The sequence below is a fragment of the Hyperolius riggenbachi genome, chromosome 8 (genome assembly GCF_040937935.1).
Source record: "Hyperolius riggenbachi isolate aHypRig1 chromosome 8, aHypRig1.pri, whole genome shotgun sequence".
Lineage (NCBI taxonomy): Eukaryota > Metazoa > Chordata > Amphibia > Anura > Hyperoliidae > Hyperolius > Hyperolius riggenbachi.
In genome coordinates, this window is record NC_090653.1 from 52549440 (window position 1) to 52565350 (window position 15911).

Sequence of the window (15911 nt, forward strand, 5' to 3'; positions counted from 1 at the left end):
CCAGGGTTAGGGATTAGATAGAGGGGTTAGGATTAGGCATTAGGTGGGGGGATAGGGTTAGGCACCTATAGGGGGGGGGGGGGGAAGTGTTAGGGTTAGGTGGGCGGTGTCACTACAGTATTCTTATTATAACTGACAGTTATCAGTAGGCGTATTCATGTATTGGCACTGAGCATAGGCAGTACAACAGACAGCCGGTCATGACGTCCTTGATTGATCAGTTTCAGAGCAGAGATTCAAATTATTCCAAAAGCTTATTTGTGATTTGTCCTTTTTACATACCTACAAGTGGACCTGAACCCTTGCACAGAACACAAGGAAAACATAACAGAAATGAACCCTAAATGTATTTAACCTCCTTAGCGGTAACCCCGTGCTACATACGGGGTAGCCGCCGCGGAGGATCACATGGCCCCAGGACTTAAAAAAAAGAAAAAAAATGGTGCGATTTGCTTTAGCTAGCGGTTCGCTAGCTAAGCGTATGAACAAAGTTGCTCCGGTCCCCCGCGATCGCCCGTAATAGCCGCCGGTATACGTACCCCCCAGCGCTCCCACGCAGGCGCAGCCGAACAATCGGCTCCAGGCTTCGCGATGACGGCGAGCGGGATTGTGGCTGACGTTATGACGTCATCTCCAATCGTCGCCATGGCAACGCCGGAAGCCGATCAGGAAACTGCGCTTTGCGTGGGATCGTGGCGAGTTATGTATAGCCGGCGGCAATCGGCGGGCATGGGGGGGGGGGGACCGGAGCAACCTAATACACACGCTTAGCTAGCGAAACGCTAGCTAAAGCATTCAAAAAAAATTGGGGGGGCAAAAAACCTCCTGGCGGACGCAGCGTCGGAAACTGCGTACCGCCAAGGGAGTTAAAGCGTTTAGCCTATGTAATTCCCCTTCATTTGTGTCTAATCACTATGTTGTAATTTGACCACTCCCCCTGTGTCACATGACTGCCTATGGTAGATAAGCAGATAAGCCCATTTGAAAGCACAGGCTGTAAATAATATGTCTGCTTCCATGAATCAGGAAGAAGTAACAGTGCAGATTTATTTCAGGATTTGTATCAGCTGTAACAAATACATGTTTTTTTGTTAAAAGGTTATTATGCTGTTGTGTCTCTTTTAGAGCAGAGGGGAGTTTTGAGTTCAGGTCCGCTTTAAAGAGGAACTGTAACCAAGGATTAACTTCATCCCAATCAGTAGTTGATGCCCCCTTTCCCATGAGAAAGCTTTACCTTTTCTCAAATAGATCATCAGAGGGGTCAGTATGGCTGATATTGTGGTGAAACCCCTCCCACAGTGTGATGTCATGGCCATGGCCCTGACAGTTTGCTTTCTGTGAATCTCGTTGCATTGTTGGAAATAACGTTTTTTTTTCCAACTGCCAAGTAACCAGTGTATCCCTCTGTGCATAGAACTCTCAGTAACGAGCATTCTGTAGAGATCACCTGGCAGAACTAAAGATGTCACCACCTGTGATACATTTCAGAATGTAAATCAGGGATAGGAAAGGTTTTACAATGGGAAACCACTAAGTAATTTATTGATGAATATTGTAAAAAATAAGCAATTTATTCATTATGTTATTTTCCCTATAGTGCCTCTTTATGGCCTCTATTTCTTCCTTGGCTGCCCTGATGTCAGCAGAACCTTCATACTCTTTCACAGAAGCCCCTGCAAACCATTTCTTTCTATAGACACCAAGAGAGCGAGAGACAGAGCCTGCATAACGGCATTCCCAGAACAGCACTGCTACCAGGGATGACCGGACGGCACAGAGCTGCTATGGAAAAATAACACGCTGGCCTCAAGAATCTGGGGAACCGGCCTACCTAAGGGGGAAATACCCTCAGAAGGGGACATAAAACTCTCTCAGATGTACACTTTGCCTACGGCAGACCTTTTACAGCGACTATAGAAGGCGTGTCTCACCTGCCATGTTTGGCTTCAGTGGAATCGGACCAGGCGCTGGATGCTGTTATGTCCTCATCTGGGATGGTTCTGTCCTGCATGCCCAGCGCATAGCGGCAAGAATCTGGAATTCAGGAAAATACCGTCAATTCTCAGCAAACAAAATGACCCCTCATTTAAAAAAAACAATAAAAAGGGAAATTCTACTTACCGGTACCTGTATTTTTTGATCTATAAGACTCACTTTTTCTCCTCCAAAAGTAGGGAAAAAAGTCACGGAGTCTTATAGTCCAAATGTAGGGAGTTCCTGACTTGGGAACGCCTTGCCAATGTGAACCTCGAAGGTGCATAGGGGAGGACACAAGGGGGACACAAAGGGGCATAGAGGAGGACACAAGGGGGACACAAAGGGGCATAGAGGAGGACACAAGGGGGACAGAGGCAGTCACATGAGGAAACAAGGGGGACAGAGAAGGACACAGGGAGACACAAGAGGTAAAGGGGGTATGAGGTACTAAGGGGGCATAATCCATAAGATGCCTCTTCACCATGGATGCACCAGGTTTAGCATATATTTTTCCCTGGTTTTGTCCTCTGAACCTAGGTGCATCTTATGGTCACTCTTATAGGCTCCGTCTTATAGTTCGAAAAAAGCGGTGTGTAAAAAAAAAAAATGAATGCTACACAATGCGTTTTGAAACACAATGCTGTTATAAACTACCGTTACTTTTCCATGTAAGTCTAAAGCATCTGTCATTTTGCAAGAATATACGGCAAGTTCATTTTCAAATTTTTCAAACTTACGTGGATCAAAATGAGCATCAGGTTCTGCCAGGCAAATGCCAAGCAGCATACACAGCGCCAGAGTCCTCGATCCCATCTTCAGTGTCAGTGGTGACTCATGAAATAGACCTTCATATTCCTTGCTGCAAAATAAAACAATACATACATTGTATTAGACAGTATAAAAGAACAAGTAGATGCTTTGTACAATCTAATGCTAGGTACACACCATATAATTTTTTTGTTAGATTTTCCAGAAAATCGTGTGATGTGTACCTAGCACGGCATCAATTCATCAAAGGCTGCTAGGTACACACCAAACAATTTTCTGTTAGATTTACCTGATAGATTTTTTCCAACATGTTGGAAAAAAAATCTATCTGGCAGGTAAATATAACAGAAAATTGTATGGTGTGTACCTAGCATAATAAAGTACATCACAGCATGTGTCCAGGAGAAACAACCAGGATTCCTCTCTAGACTGAAGCTTGGTGACAAAGTGAGATAACGCCACATCTGACACTCTCTCAGGTGACACAGTGAGATCATGTACAGTCTGACATTCATACAGGTGACACAGTGAGATCATGTACAGTCTGACATTCATACAGGTGACACAGTGAGATCATGTACAGTCTGACATTCATACAGGTGACACAGTGAGATCATGTACAGTCTGACATTCATACAGGTGACACAGTGAGATCATGTACAGTCTGACATTCATACAGGTGACACAGTGAGATCATGTACAGTCTGACATTCATACAGGTGACACAGTGAGATCATGTACAGTCTGACATTCATACAGGTGACACAGTGAGATCATGTACAGTCTGACATTCATACAGGTGACACAGTGAGATCATGTACAGTCTGACATTCATACAGGTGACACAGTGAGATCATGTACAGTCTGACATTCATACAGGTGACACAGTGAGATCATGTACAGTCTGACATTCATACAGGTGACACAGTGAGATCATGTACAGTCTGACATTCATACAGATGACACAGTGAGATAATGTATAGTCTGAAATTCACACAGGTCACACAGTTAGATAATTTAATGTCTGACATTTACACAAGTAAAAGCAAGAAGTTTTATATCAGGATGATACCATTTATTGGCTAACTAAAAATTAACAAAAATAAGCAAGCTTTCGGCCTTGCAGCCTTCGTCTGGCTTATATCCTGTTAGTTTGCAAACTGGTGGTACAGACAGCTTATATACATGCAACATCAAAAGGGAAAACAGATATTTTTTCAAGCATAAATACATGTCATTAAGATGCCTTAATTCACACAGACCATCGACCTGGGGTTAGAGGTTGTAAGCTAAGATCAGGATCCTTGTTTACTCCCTGCTCACATACCTGGGAGTTGGACTGACACAGAGGTATCGTAAATTCTTAGGTCACAAGTTCAGCTATAATGGCTGAGAAAAGTTCAAATATCATCAGTCTCATACCAATATAGAAAGTTGTTGTCCTTATTCAAACCGTTCTGCACAGCTTTGAACCAATTTATCAATTTACACAAGTAACACAGTGAGATAATATACAGTCGGACACTCCCGCAGGAGGCACAGCAAGATAATGTACAGTCTGACATTCACACAGGTGACACAGTGAGATAATGTACAGTCTGACATTCACACAGGTGACACAGTGAGATAATGTACAGTCTGACATTCACACAGGTGACACAGTGAGATAATGTACAGTCTGACATTCACACAAGTAACACAGCGAGATAATCTACAGTCTGACATTTACACTGGAGGCACAGTGAGATAATTTACAGTCTGACCAGGGCTTTGGAGTCGATACAAAGATCATCCGACTTGGATGCCTCCGTTTATGAAACCTCCGACTCCAGGCACCTAAAATTGCTGACTCCAATTCCTCCACTCCGATTGCTTATGCTAGGTATATAAGGCGTGTTATCTCAGATAAGGCGTGCTAACTCGGATAAGGCATGCTATTTGTCTTATTGAATCAAGCCCATTGTGCGGTAAGACTTAACACACGTTATTTTGCTTACTGCAACTTAGTGAATACACCTCACAGTCAGATAATGCACAGCCTAATACCCATAGATGTGACACAGCAAGTCCACTGTTAATACGGATGACAGCAAGACAAATTGTAGTCTAAAGGCGAGTATACACGCCTGATTTATTCAAACGACGGGTCGTCAGACCCGACCGTGGGGCGGCTGATCTAGCGACAGTTTTCCTGTGTGTACAGTCTGTCGGCAGGCTGATACGACTGGTTTTGAGCGGATCTGTCAAAACCAGCCTTATCAGCCTGCAGACAGACTGTACACACAGGGAAACTGTCACTAGAACGGCCACCTCGCGGGTAGGTCTGACGACCCGTCGTTTACTGGAATCCAGCATGTGTATGCCCCTTAATACTCATACAGGTGACACAGTGAGATAATGCACAGCCTGGTAGTCAAACAAATGACACAGTGAGATAATGTACAGCCTGAGACTCATGCAGGGGAACAGTGAAATAATGCACAATGTAATGCTACATACACACAATACAATTTTCTGACAAATGTAGTGTCAGATTGACTATTTCCAACAGGTCCAATCTGATTTCCGATCGATTTTCCGTTCACTTCTTTGAAAAATCAATCGCAAATCAGATTGGACCAGTTGGAAATAGTCGATCTAACAGTAAATCTGTCCGAAAATTGTATCGTGTGTACCAAGCATAGTACTCCTGCAGATGACACAGTGAGATAATGCACAGCCTGATACCCATAGAGGTGACACAGTGAGAAAATGCACAGCCCGATACCCACAGAGGCGAAACAGTGAGATAATGAACAGCCTGATACCCATAGAGGTGACACAGTGAGATAATGCACAGCCCGATACCCACAGAGGCGACACAGTGAGATAATGAACAGCCTGATACCCATAGAGGTGACACAGTGAGATAATGCACAGCCTGATACCCATAAAGGTGACACAGTGAGATAATGCACAGCCTGATACCCATAGAGGTGACACAGTGAGATAATGCACAGCCTGATACCCATAGAGGTGACACAGTGAGATAATGCACAGCCAGATACCCATAGAGGTGACACAGTGAGATAATGCACAGCATAATACCCATAGAGGTGACACAGTGAGAGAATGCACAGCCTGATATACCCATAAAGGGGACACAGTGAGATAATGCACAGCCTTATACCCATAGAGGTGACACAGTGAGATAATGCACAGACAGGCTCATGCAGGTAAACAGTGAAATAATGCCCAAACTGGTCCCCATAGAGGTGACAAAGTGAGATAATGCACAGCCTCATGGTACAGCCTGAATCCGCAAGAAACAAATAAGAGATTTCAAATGCAGAGGGCACAATATAGAACTATACCAATAGAGCTGTGCAGCCAAACCACCAACTCATGTGGTATCTTGGCGCCTACATCAGGCCTTGCTTCAGGCACAATGAGCTGAATCACTGCGCCCGCATTCACACAATCACAGCGGGTTATTGTAATCCTTATGGGAATAAGATGAGCCCTGCAACAGCCAAGATGAATCAGACTGGGATCCGTTTACTTTTATTCAGTCAGAGTCCAAACCAACTGGATGAATCAAACTTACAAATTCGCACAGTTAAGCACTTGAGCTGAGAACGTTTTTTTTCTGCTTTATTTGTTTGAATTTTCTTTAACGTAATGCAGTCTCACACATGCATGCAAGTGACCCAGTGAGAAAATGCCAAGTATGTTAAAAAATACTTAAATTGGTTTCAGTGAGGTAATGCCAAATCTGTCATTCTCATAAAAGTATAACACAGGAAAATAATATTATGTCAAATGTTCGCATACAAGGTGGCTCAGTGAGATAATGCCCAGTCTCATAATTATTTAGATAAAAAGGTAAATTAATGCACTGTCTGGTATGTTTGACGCAGTGAGATCAAGCATAGCCTGGTGCATAGGTGGTACAGTGAGACAACACACATTGATACAAGAAACACAGCGGGACATTGCAGTCAGGTGACGTGTTATGCATAAATTAAGAAACTCATAGAGAAGACAGCGGGATAATAGATTCTTTGATGCCCATACAGCTGACTACGTGCTAATTCACAAAACTTATATAATGAATTACCCTTCTTTACTTAAGGCAACCATACACTAATCGATTTTAGCGTGCAAATTTCATCACTCAAAGGGCTCGTTTCCACTAGTGCGGCGTGCGTCTCGTAGACGCACGCCGGCACTGAGCGGGTGGGCGGGATCGCAGGCGAATCCCATGAGCCGTGCCATGCACGGCTATGGGAATCGCAGCCTCCGCCGCAAATTCTGTAGGGGGTTCCAGCCGAATCGCTACTGCAAGCGATTTGGCCGGCGGCGCAGTTATCCCCTATGGCAGAGTTTCCCCGCGTGATTTGCCTGCGGGGAAACTCTGCGGATTCGCGGCCGTTTCCGCGACAGTGGAAACAGGCCCTCATTTCCCATTAAAATCTATTTGTGCACATAAATATTGCCGGTATTAATTGAAAACACCCCGCAGTATAATAATACAGCCCACAGTGTAATAACACAGTCGGATTCTGAAACTGCTGGCATAGAGGGATAAAGCAAAATTACTGTTACTACCGGCAGCAGGCTACCTCAAGTCACGTTAATAGTGCAACCCACGGTCATTGCTACAGTAACAATGTTACTAATGTACATTACCATAGCAACGCTCACGCTACTCAAGTACTGTGGGTCTTGCTAACAGTGTAACTCGGGGTAACCTGCTACCACTACTGTATTAACAGTAGTATTGTCGAGCACGGTCTGCACACAGCAATATTACCGCAGCTTCATGTATCAACCCCAAGTGAAATTATATATAATGCTCACTCTGATTCCCAAACAGATGGTACGGCAAAATGATGCACAGTCTGTTTCTTATATGGGCCACTCTGTTTAGTATTCTACAGGTGAGATAATGCATAGTTTAGTAGTCCTACAGGTGACACAGTAAGATAATGCATAGTTTAGTAGTCCTACAGGTGACACAGTGAGATAATGCATATTTTAGTAGTCCTACAGGTGACACAGTGAGATAATGCATATTTTAGTAGTCCTACAGGTGACACAGTGAGATAATGCATAGTTTAGTAGTCCTACAGGTGACACAGTGAGATAATGCACAGCTCAATAATCCATGCAGTTCCCCATTAGGTCCTCTCTGGCTGGTGAGTGCTGATTGGCCAGTATGGGTGTGATGTTTTTCAAATTGACACAGTGAGATGATGCACGGTTTAGCAGTCCTACAGTTGACACAGTGAGATAATGCACAGTTCAGCAGTCCTACAGGTGACAGACACAGCAGTGATCTCCCCAGAGCCTTTCAAGTGGGCGCGCCGCCCGGGTGAATCATTTAGCCGCCCAGGTAATTCATTTGACCACCCGGATTATTTACATAGCCTTTTGCAAGGCTGAAACTTTTTGATGTTCACATTAACACAGCAGCGCTCTGTCAGAGCAGTTTGCAGCCTCCCCCCCCCTCCTCCTCCCCTCTTTCCTATCAGCGTGGTGGAGGGGCGGGGAAAGCACAAGAACTGAGCACAGCGCGGATGAGCCGGAACTGCGGGAACTATGAAGGAGCTGGTGAGCGGCCGTACACAGAAGGAGCAGAAAGGTCTTGAATTCCTTCTGGTAAATCATTTATCTCCCCGGCCACTGCAGTGGGCAGAAGCTCCCCTCCTCCTCCTCTCCTTATCAGTGCAGAAGTACAAGGCCCCCTATCCCCCTTTCATTCATCAAATAAGCTTTAAAGCGTGGACTCATTAACACATCAAAAAGTTTATTTACTCTAAATTAGTTCAAGCATTAAGAATTCACAACACATTCGGAATATACCCCATTAAACACTGCAAAAGATGTCATGATAAATAAGCATTTTACAGCCAGCTGCAAGAGGAGCCTGGTACTTGGCATTCACTCTGGCTCCTGTCTCACTACATACACATAACACTGCTGTCCCTGCACTTTATCACAAACTACCAAATGTCTTTCTCTGATTGTTCAGTTATATCGTTGCAACATCCAGCTTTCGCAATCTGCACATGAATGGCTAAATGTTTAGTTTAGCTGTCTTGTCTCAGCTGTTATGCTTAGTACACAACGATGCAATTTTCTGTCAGATTAACAGTCAATTTGATTATTTCTGACAGGTCCAATCTGATTTCCACTCGTTGTTCTGATCACTTCTATACAAAATCGATCAGAAAAACAATCAAAAATCAGATCAGACCTGTCGGAAATAATCAATTTGAACACCAATCTGAATGAAAATTGCATTGTATGTACTAAGCATTATAAAGAAAATCTAACTTGTATGCTCACAAATTAAGTTAGCCTTGTTTTTGCTAAATTCCCCTCTGGGGTTCTCACCACCCCTGGTGTCTGCCTGTGTGATCAGCTTTAGTCCGCACTGTTCTCCTCCTCCTAGTGTGTGTACAGCAGCAGGAGTCATGTACATAGCATGCGTGGTGAATGATGTCTGGTCATTGTCAGAGTCATATATGTGATGATGGGGCTATGGCACTAAGGCCCCATTCACACTGGACTGCTTTTCAGGGGATTTTCCAGCTCTTTGCTGATCGCCAGACAACCCAGTAGCAAGCATCGTGACCTTACTTCACCACCCGGCTACTTTTCCATGCCACCCGGCTGGAAAATATTTCTGGGGAGAACACTGCACAGTGATATAATGAACAGTACAGTAGTCCTACAGGTGACACAGTGAGATTACACAATACAGTAGTCCTACAGTGGCTGGATAGTGTAATGGTTAAGGGCTCTGCCTCTGACACAGGAGGGTTCGCATCTTGGCTCTGCCTGTTCAGTAAGCCAGCACCTATTCAGCAGGAGACCTTAGGCAAGTCTCCCTAACACTGCTACTGCCTATCCGTCCTAGTGGCTGCAGCTCTGGCGCTTTGAGTCCGCCAGGAGAAACCCACTATATAAAAGTGTTTGTCTTTTTTTTTTTACAGGTGTTACAGTGATATAATGCACAGTTTAGCAGTCCTACAGGTGACAAAATGAAATAATGCACAGTACAGTACTCCTATTGGTGTCACTGTGAGATCGTGGCCAGTCTGTAATTATTTCAGGTGGCACACTGGAATAATGCTTTAACGGTTAACAGGAATATGAATTCCGGGCACTGCATGTGAGCAGATTGGCCACAATAAGCAGATTGATCAGGGTGGGACCGCAGTGGGATCACACAGACTGGAATGTGAAGAATTACCGCAGACAGTGCACAACGCAGACTGAATACAGACTGGCACTTGTTAGTGGAATACAGCGTGATGAAGCATTTCTAATGAGATATCATTCAGCTAATGTATAAAAAGTGAAACAAAGGAAGCTGATGCTAAAACTGGAGCAGTTTCTCACAGTAGCCAATCTGATTCCTCGCCTGAGGTGACTATGCAGATCAGGGTCATCACTGACATCCCCCTCCAGCTGCATGCTTGTTGTATGAGTCAAACACTGAAACAGGTGTGGGACTCAAACACTGCTTAAAGGGACCCAGAGCACCTCTCATGGACATGCCTTTAAGCCAGACGACTTCCAACAAAGTCGTGCTATGACTCCTCTGGAGGAGCCTCTTGCAATGGCCATGCGTGTCACTTCCTCTTCCTACTTAATTCAGTGATGCACTTCTCTAACAGAGAAGACAGAGGGTGACCCGGAAGTTATAACATAGCCAAGATGGCAGCCGCGATCATTAAACTGAAATCGAACGAAAATGATTTGGTGTAGAACGGCGATTTAGGCATCAAATGAAAGCGGAGAGCACAAGCTACAGAAAGGTATGCATCTTTAAGTACTTTGCAGTACTGGTCAGAGTCTTAAAGGCATGCCCTTGAGAGGTGCCCGGAGTCCCTTTAACTCAAAACATAGTTATCTGTCCTGTCCTGAGTTCAGGTCCACTTTGTTACCTCACATCCTTCTCCTATCTGCCAAGTGGCACAGAGTTCTGAACTTAGGAGCAACTCCCACCCACCCCCACCCAATCGCAGTGCTCATTTTCCAAACGCTTCATTTTTTCCGAATGCAATCAACAGGGAGGCTGATTCTCGATCACGTTCCCGATGGCTTCCCGTCGCAGACACGGCGAGTAGAAATTGAGGCTTGTACAATTGCGATGCAGCAGTAGAAAAGATCCCATTCTCCACATTTTTATGATTTTTTTTCCATTCACTTATTGCTTGGTGTTTTGTTGAGAGCTTATACTTACTGAAGGCTAAGGTCTTGGGCAAAGTCTCCCACTGAAGTGTTAGGATCGTGATGGTGAGTTTTATGGTTGTTGCTTGAAACATGTGACTTAAAGGAAAACCAGAGACCTCGTAAAGTAAAGATTTGATACCTACCCGAGGCTTCTTCCCGTCCCATAAACACGTCTGAGTCCCTCGCCGCCCTCCCGCGGTCTACCGTTCAGCCGCAATCAACCCCGGTAACTGGCTCAGTCGTGTCAGTCAGGGTCTACTGTGCATGTGCGTAAGACCCAGACTGGACGCGACTTAGTCAGTTAAGTTGGCTGATCGCGGCTAAACGGCAGACCACGGGAGGAGGGCGAGGGACACAGATGTGTTTATGGGACGGGAGGAAGCCCCGGTTATATATCAAATCTTTACTTTACGAGGTCTCTGGTACACTTTAAGCCCTTCATGTTAGGTTTATGGTCGATTAATATTGGTTTATTATATTCTGGTTCACGTTTGGCAAACCCCAAATAAACAAAGGGCTGCGACCTATAAATGGCAAATAATAATAGTGGGAATGAGTAAAGTGTTATTTGCGTTATGAAGTGTACACATGCCATGCATTAGTCGTTTAGAGTTCTGCTGTGGAGGATCGCTGAACTACGTCGGGATGCAGCAGCACACAAGTCAGATACGATTGGTCTGCAATGTCTTCATCAAAAATTGTTTCACATGTACGAGGCATCACATCCCCTCATCAGAGAATCACATGATAGTGGTTCCAATGTTTAGAGTACACTTGTATGTGTAGGGGAGGTGAACATTTCTGGTTCTTATTTCTGTCTGTGTGCCTGATGCAAATATTCCTGTCACTTCCTTTTTGAGTGACACCAGGGACTTTGCTGTGAGGCCTGGGTGTCACTGAAGGAGGAAGTGAAAGATATCTCCATAATTCCAAAACATGCAGGAATAAATGCTTGCAAAAGCTTCTTAAAGAGGCACTTTAACCCAGGATTGAACCTCATCCCAATCTGTAGCCGATACCCCCTTTCCCACAAAAAAATCTTTACATTTTCTCGAATAGATCATCAGGGATGTCTGTATGGCTGATAGCATGGTGAAACCCCTCCCACAGTGTGACAGTTTGCTGTCTGTGAACCTCATTGCATTGTGGGAAATAATGGATGTTTCTAACTGCCAAACTGTCTCCCTCTCTGCATAGAACTCTGAGTAACAAACATTCTGTACAGATTACCTGGCAGAACTAAAGATGTCACCACCACATTTCAGACAGTAAATCGGGAAGAGGAAATATTTTTACAATGGGCAAATAATTTAAGGCTACTTGCACACCAAGACGTTGCGTTAGGTGCTACGTTAAGGTCGCATAACGTGCACCTAACGCAAGGCCTGGTGCTCTCTGATGTGGACGTCAGAGTGAGCCGCGTTGTGCAGCTCACTCTGGCGTCCGTGATGCCGTGATGCGTACTCTTGGACGCATGCAGCATCACGTGGTCCCGCCGGCCAATCGCCGCACAGAGCAGCCGCACCAGGAAGTAAACACTGCACCTCACAACGTGCAGTGAATATTAATTAGCCATGTGCCTGGCCGCTCTCCGCTCCTCCCCAACATGACTGAGCATGTGCAAACAGTCTAACAGTCTAACTTAAGCCGCTGTAACGCCGTAGCATGCTGCACTTTTGGGAGAACGTGCAGCATTACATGTAACGCAACGTGGGCAGTGTGAACAGCCCACTTGTGTTACATTGCTGTGCGTTGGGGGAGCGTTACAGGCTGCACTAAAGTGCGCCTGTAACGTCCCTGTGTGTCAGCAGCCTAAAGCGGATCTGAGATGAAAAACTAACTTTAACAAGTAACTTGTCTATATATCTTATCTAAAGTTTAGTTAGTCTACACAGCAAATCTAGCTGCAAAAAGCTTTAATAGGATAAGAATATTTCTTCCTGTGATACAATGACAGCAGCCATGTTGTTTGTAAACATTACACAGAGGCAGGCTTATCTGCATCTTGAGCAAAGAAAACTAATCCCCCTTCCTCCTCCCCTCTGCCTCTGAAATCTCTGGCTAGTAATACCTCCCCCTCCTCCTGCCCAGACTGAGCTCCCATGAGCCCTTGCTACTGTCTGAAAGTGCCTTGGCTCTCTGAAAACCTGTGGGCATGGCTTATTTAGTTTATAGGGAATTAGAGTATTAAAACAAAAACAAAAAAGTATTTGGCTTGAGGAATGCCCTATAAACAATAGGAAAGGAACACAATTATGCAATGAGTAAAAGTTCATCTCGGATCCACTTTAAATGAGTAAATAATTTATAAATGAATATTGCAAAATAAATACATACATAAATCAGCGTGTTTATTCACTAAGTTATTTCCACTACAGTTCCTCATTTAGACCTGTACACAAAGTAATCATAGTTTCAGTCTTTCTATGTACAACATTTGGGCACTAACAGAGAAATTTTGGTTTTGCTAAAACAAACTAAAAAAACCTTAGTGCTTTGAATAAAGCTGTACATCACAAGCATTTCACAAACCCAACTCGCGATTTTGTCCGCGATTCTTCCGACAATCGGCAATTTTTTTTAGTTGAGCAACAAGCAATAGTTTCCACAATCTCTTGATGTGGGTACACGTGCACGATTAGGCGAATGGCGCTTTGCGACAAGTGGTGATAACGACCGTTACGGAGGATCGGATCTTTAAGATCCCCGACGACTCCTGCGCAAAGTTCCACGATCGTTTGAGCTCTCATTCGCCGTGAAGCAGCACAGAGGTGCCAAAAGAGTAAAACAATACTTTCAAACGTTTAAAATGAGGTGGGTAGTGATGGACTTACCCCTTCAATGCAGACACAAGAAAGTTGTTTGGTATAAACAACAACAAAATGTATTTACACACTCCGAAAAGGTTGCAATACGTTTCGTGGGTTTATCCCACTTCTTCAGGCAATACAATGGAGCATATAACTCATACAATCTGCTTCCTAGCATAGCGCCTCTGTGATATATAGAACTCTCATTCGCATCAGTTGTGTGCCGCCACGTGTTCCCGCGGGCAGGTAGATGGATCGGGGAACCTCGTACGTCGGGAGGTGTCACTGTGAGGTTCCCAGATCCATCATCAGGTGAGTATTCAGCATTACACAACCTGGCAGACAAGAGTGGCAACATTTGTTGGGCAAGACTTCCTAACACTGCTGCTTCCTATAGAGCACCCCCTAGTGGCTACAGCTCAGGTGCTTTGAGTCCACCAGGAGAAAAGCGCAATAGAAATGTTCTGTGTCTTATCTTGTAAGTACCCACTGCAAGACTAAATCACTGGAAACTGCAAATGAATGAAGTTCCCTTAATCTTTACACTAAAAATCTTTAGTGATGGGATGTGGACAACAGCAATAGGCTACAAAAAGACTGCCAATGATAGGATTGTTAAATGAAAAAGGTTGCAGGGGGAAGCTTGTTCAAAGATCTGTACACACGACACTGAACAATCTGATGTGATCTGTCATGACAGTCTTTAAAAATGCACAAGCATTGTTGTACATTGGCCGTCTGTAACCATCGCTAAGAGCTTGTTCACACCTAGGGCGTTTTCGGGTTTTTGGAGTGCCGGCAATCTTGAAAATCGCCTTTAACCTCTTGCCAACTGCTCCACGCCCATTGGCACGAGCAGTGCGGCAGCCCCAGGACCGCTCCATGCCTATTGGCGTGAGCGGCTGTCTATGGGGCTAGCAGGAGATCGCACGCAGGCTGTGCGCGCATCTCCTGCTCCACCCGCCTTCAGTCTCCGAGCGGCGATTGCCGCTCGGGAGACCTAGACGGCGAAACTGCTGCGATCGAAGGCAGCGCTGTACTGGGAACAGCCGTGTGACACGGCTGTCCCCCTCGGACACAGGGAAGCCATCCGCTGTGATAGGCTGAAGCCGATCGCACTGATTGGCTGGTGTGGGGGGGGGGGGGGGGAGGGAGGGAGTAAGGGTAATAAACTTAATTCAAAAAATGCAGGATTTTATTAAAAGTAATGTAAATAAATATTTATTTAAAAAAAACAAACACTGGAGGGGGGGGGGGGGGGAGGGCGATCAGACCCCACCAACAGAGAGCTCTGTTGGTAGGGGGAGAGGGGGGGGGGGGAAATCACTCGTGTGCTGTGTTGTGCGGCCTTGCAGCTTGGCCTTAAAGCTGTAGTGGCCTATTTAACTAAAAATGGCCTGGTCACTAGGGGGAGGGTTAACACTGCGGTCCACAAGTGGTTAAAGCGATCGTGCAATGATTCTTTATGGGATAGTCCATATCAGCGCGTTTCATCCGCTTTCCATTTAGCAAAGCGCTGCATGTACCATTTTCAGGGCGATTTTGCTACAATGGAAGGTATAGGGAAAGGGCAAAACGCTCACAAATCATTTTATCGCACAGTGGAGGGCCGGGAGACAAAAAAAACGCGCAAAAAAATTGCTGGAGTCAGCGATTTCGATTTTAGATGAGAACAAAGCCTTACTGCATTTCTTTGAAAGATATCTACAGTGGAGGAAATAATTATTTGACCCCTCACTGATTTTGTAAGTTTGTCCAATGACAAAGAAATGAAAAGTCTCAGAACAGTATCATTTCAATGGTAGGTTTATTTTAACAGTGGCAGATAGCACATCAAAAGGAAAATCGAAAAAATAACCTTAAATAAAAGATAGCAACTGATTTGCATTTCATTGAGTGAAATAAGTTTTTGAACCCCTACTAACCATTAAGAGTTCTGGCTCCCACAGAGTGGTTAGACACTTCTACTCAATTAGTCACCCTCATTAAGGACACCTGTCTTAACTAGTCACCTGTATAAAAGACACCTGTCCACAGAATCAATCAATCAATCAAGCAGACTCCAAACTCTCCAACATGGGAAAGACCAAAGAGCTGTCCAAGGATGTCAGAGACAAAATTGTAGAC

At 44.7% G+C, this 15911-nt stretch overlaps 1 protein-coding gene across 5 annotated transcripts in view; it reads right to left on the reverse strand.

The window, feature by feature from the left end:
- Nucleotides 1–15911, reverse strand: part of DDR1 (discoidin domain receptor tyrosine kinase 1) — a 237753-nt gene that overhangs the window by 58406 nt on the left and 163436 nt on the right. For all 5 annotated transcript variants that reach the window (XM_068250424.1, XM_068250423.1, XM_068250425.1 and 2 more), the window contains 2 exons: nt 2715–2836; nt 1932–2034 (listed from right to left, as the gene is read on the reverse strand). In XM_068250424.1, coding sequence (XP_068106525.1) covers nt 1932–2034; nt 2715–2836 — 225 coding nt within the window. The remainder of the gene's footprint in view (nt 1–1931; nt 2035–2714; nt 2837–15911) is intronic.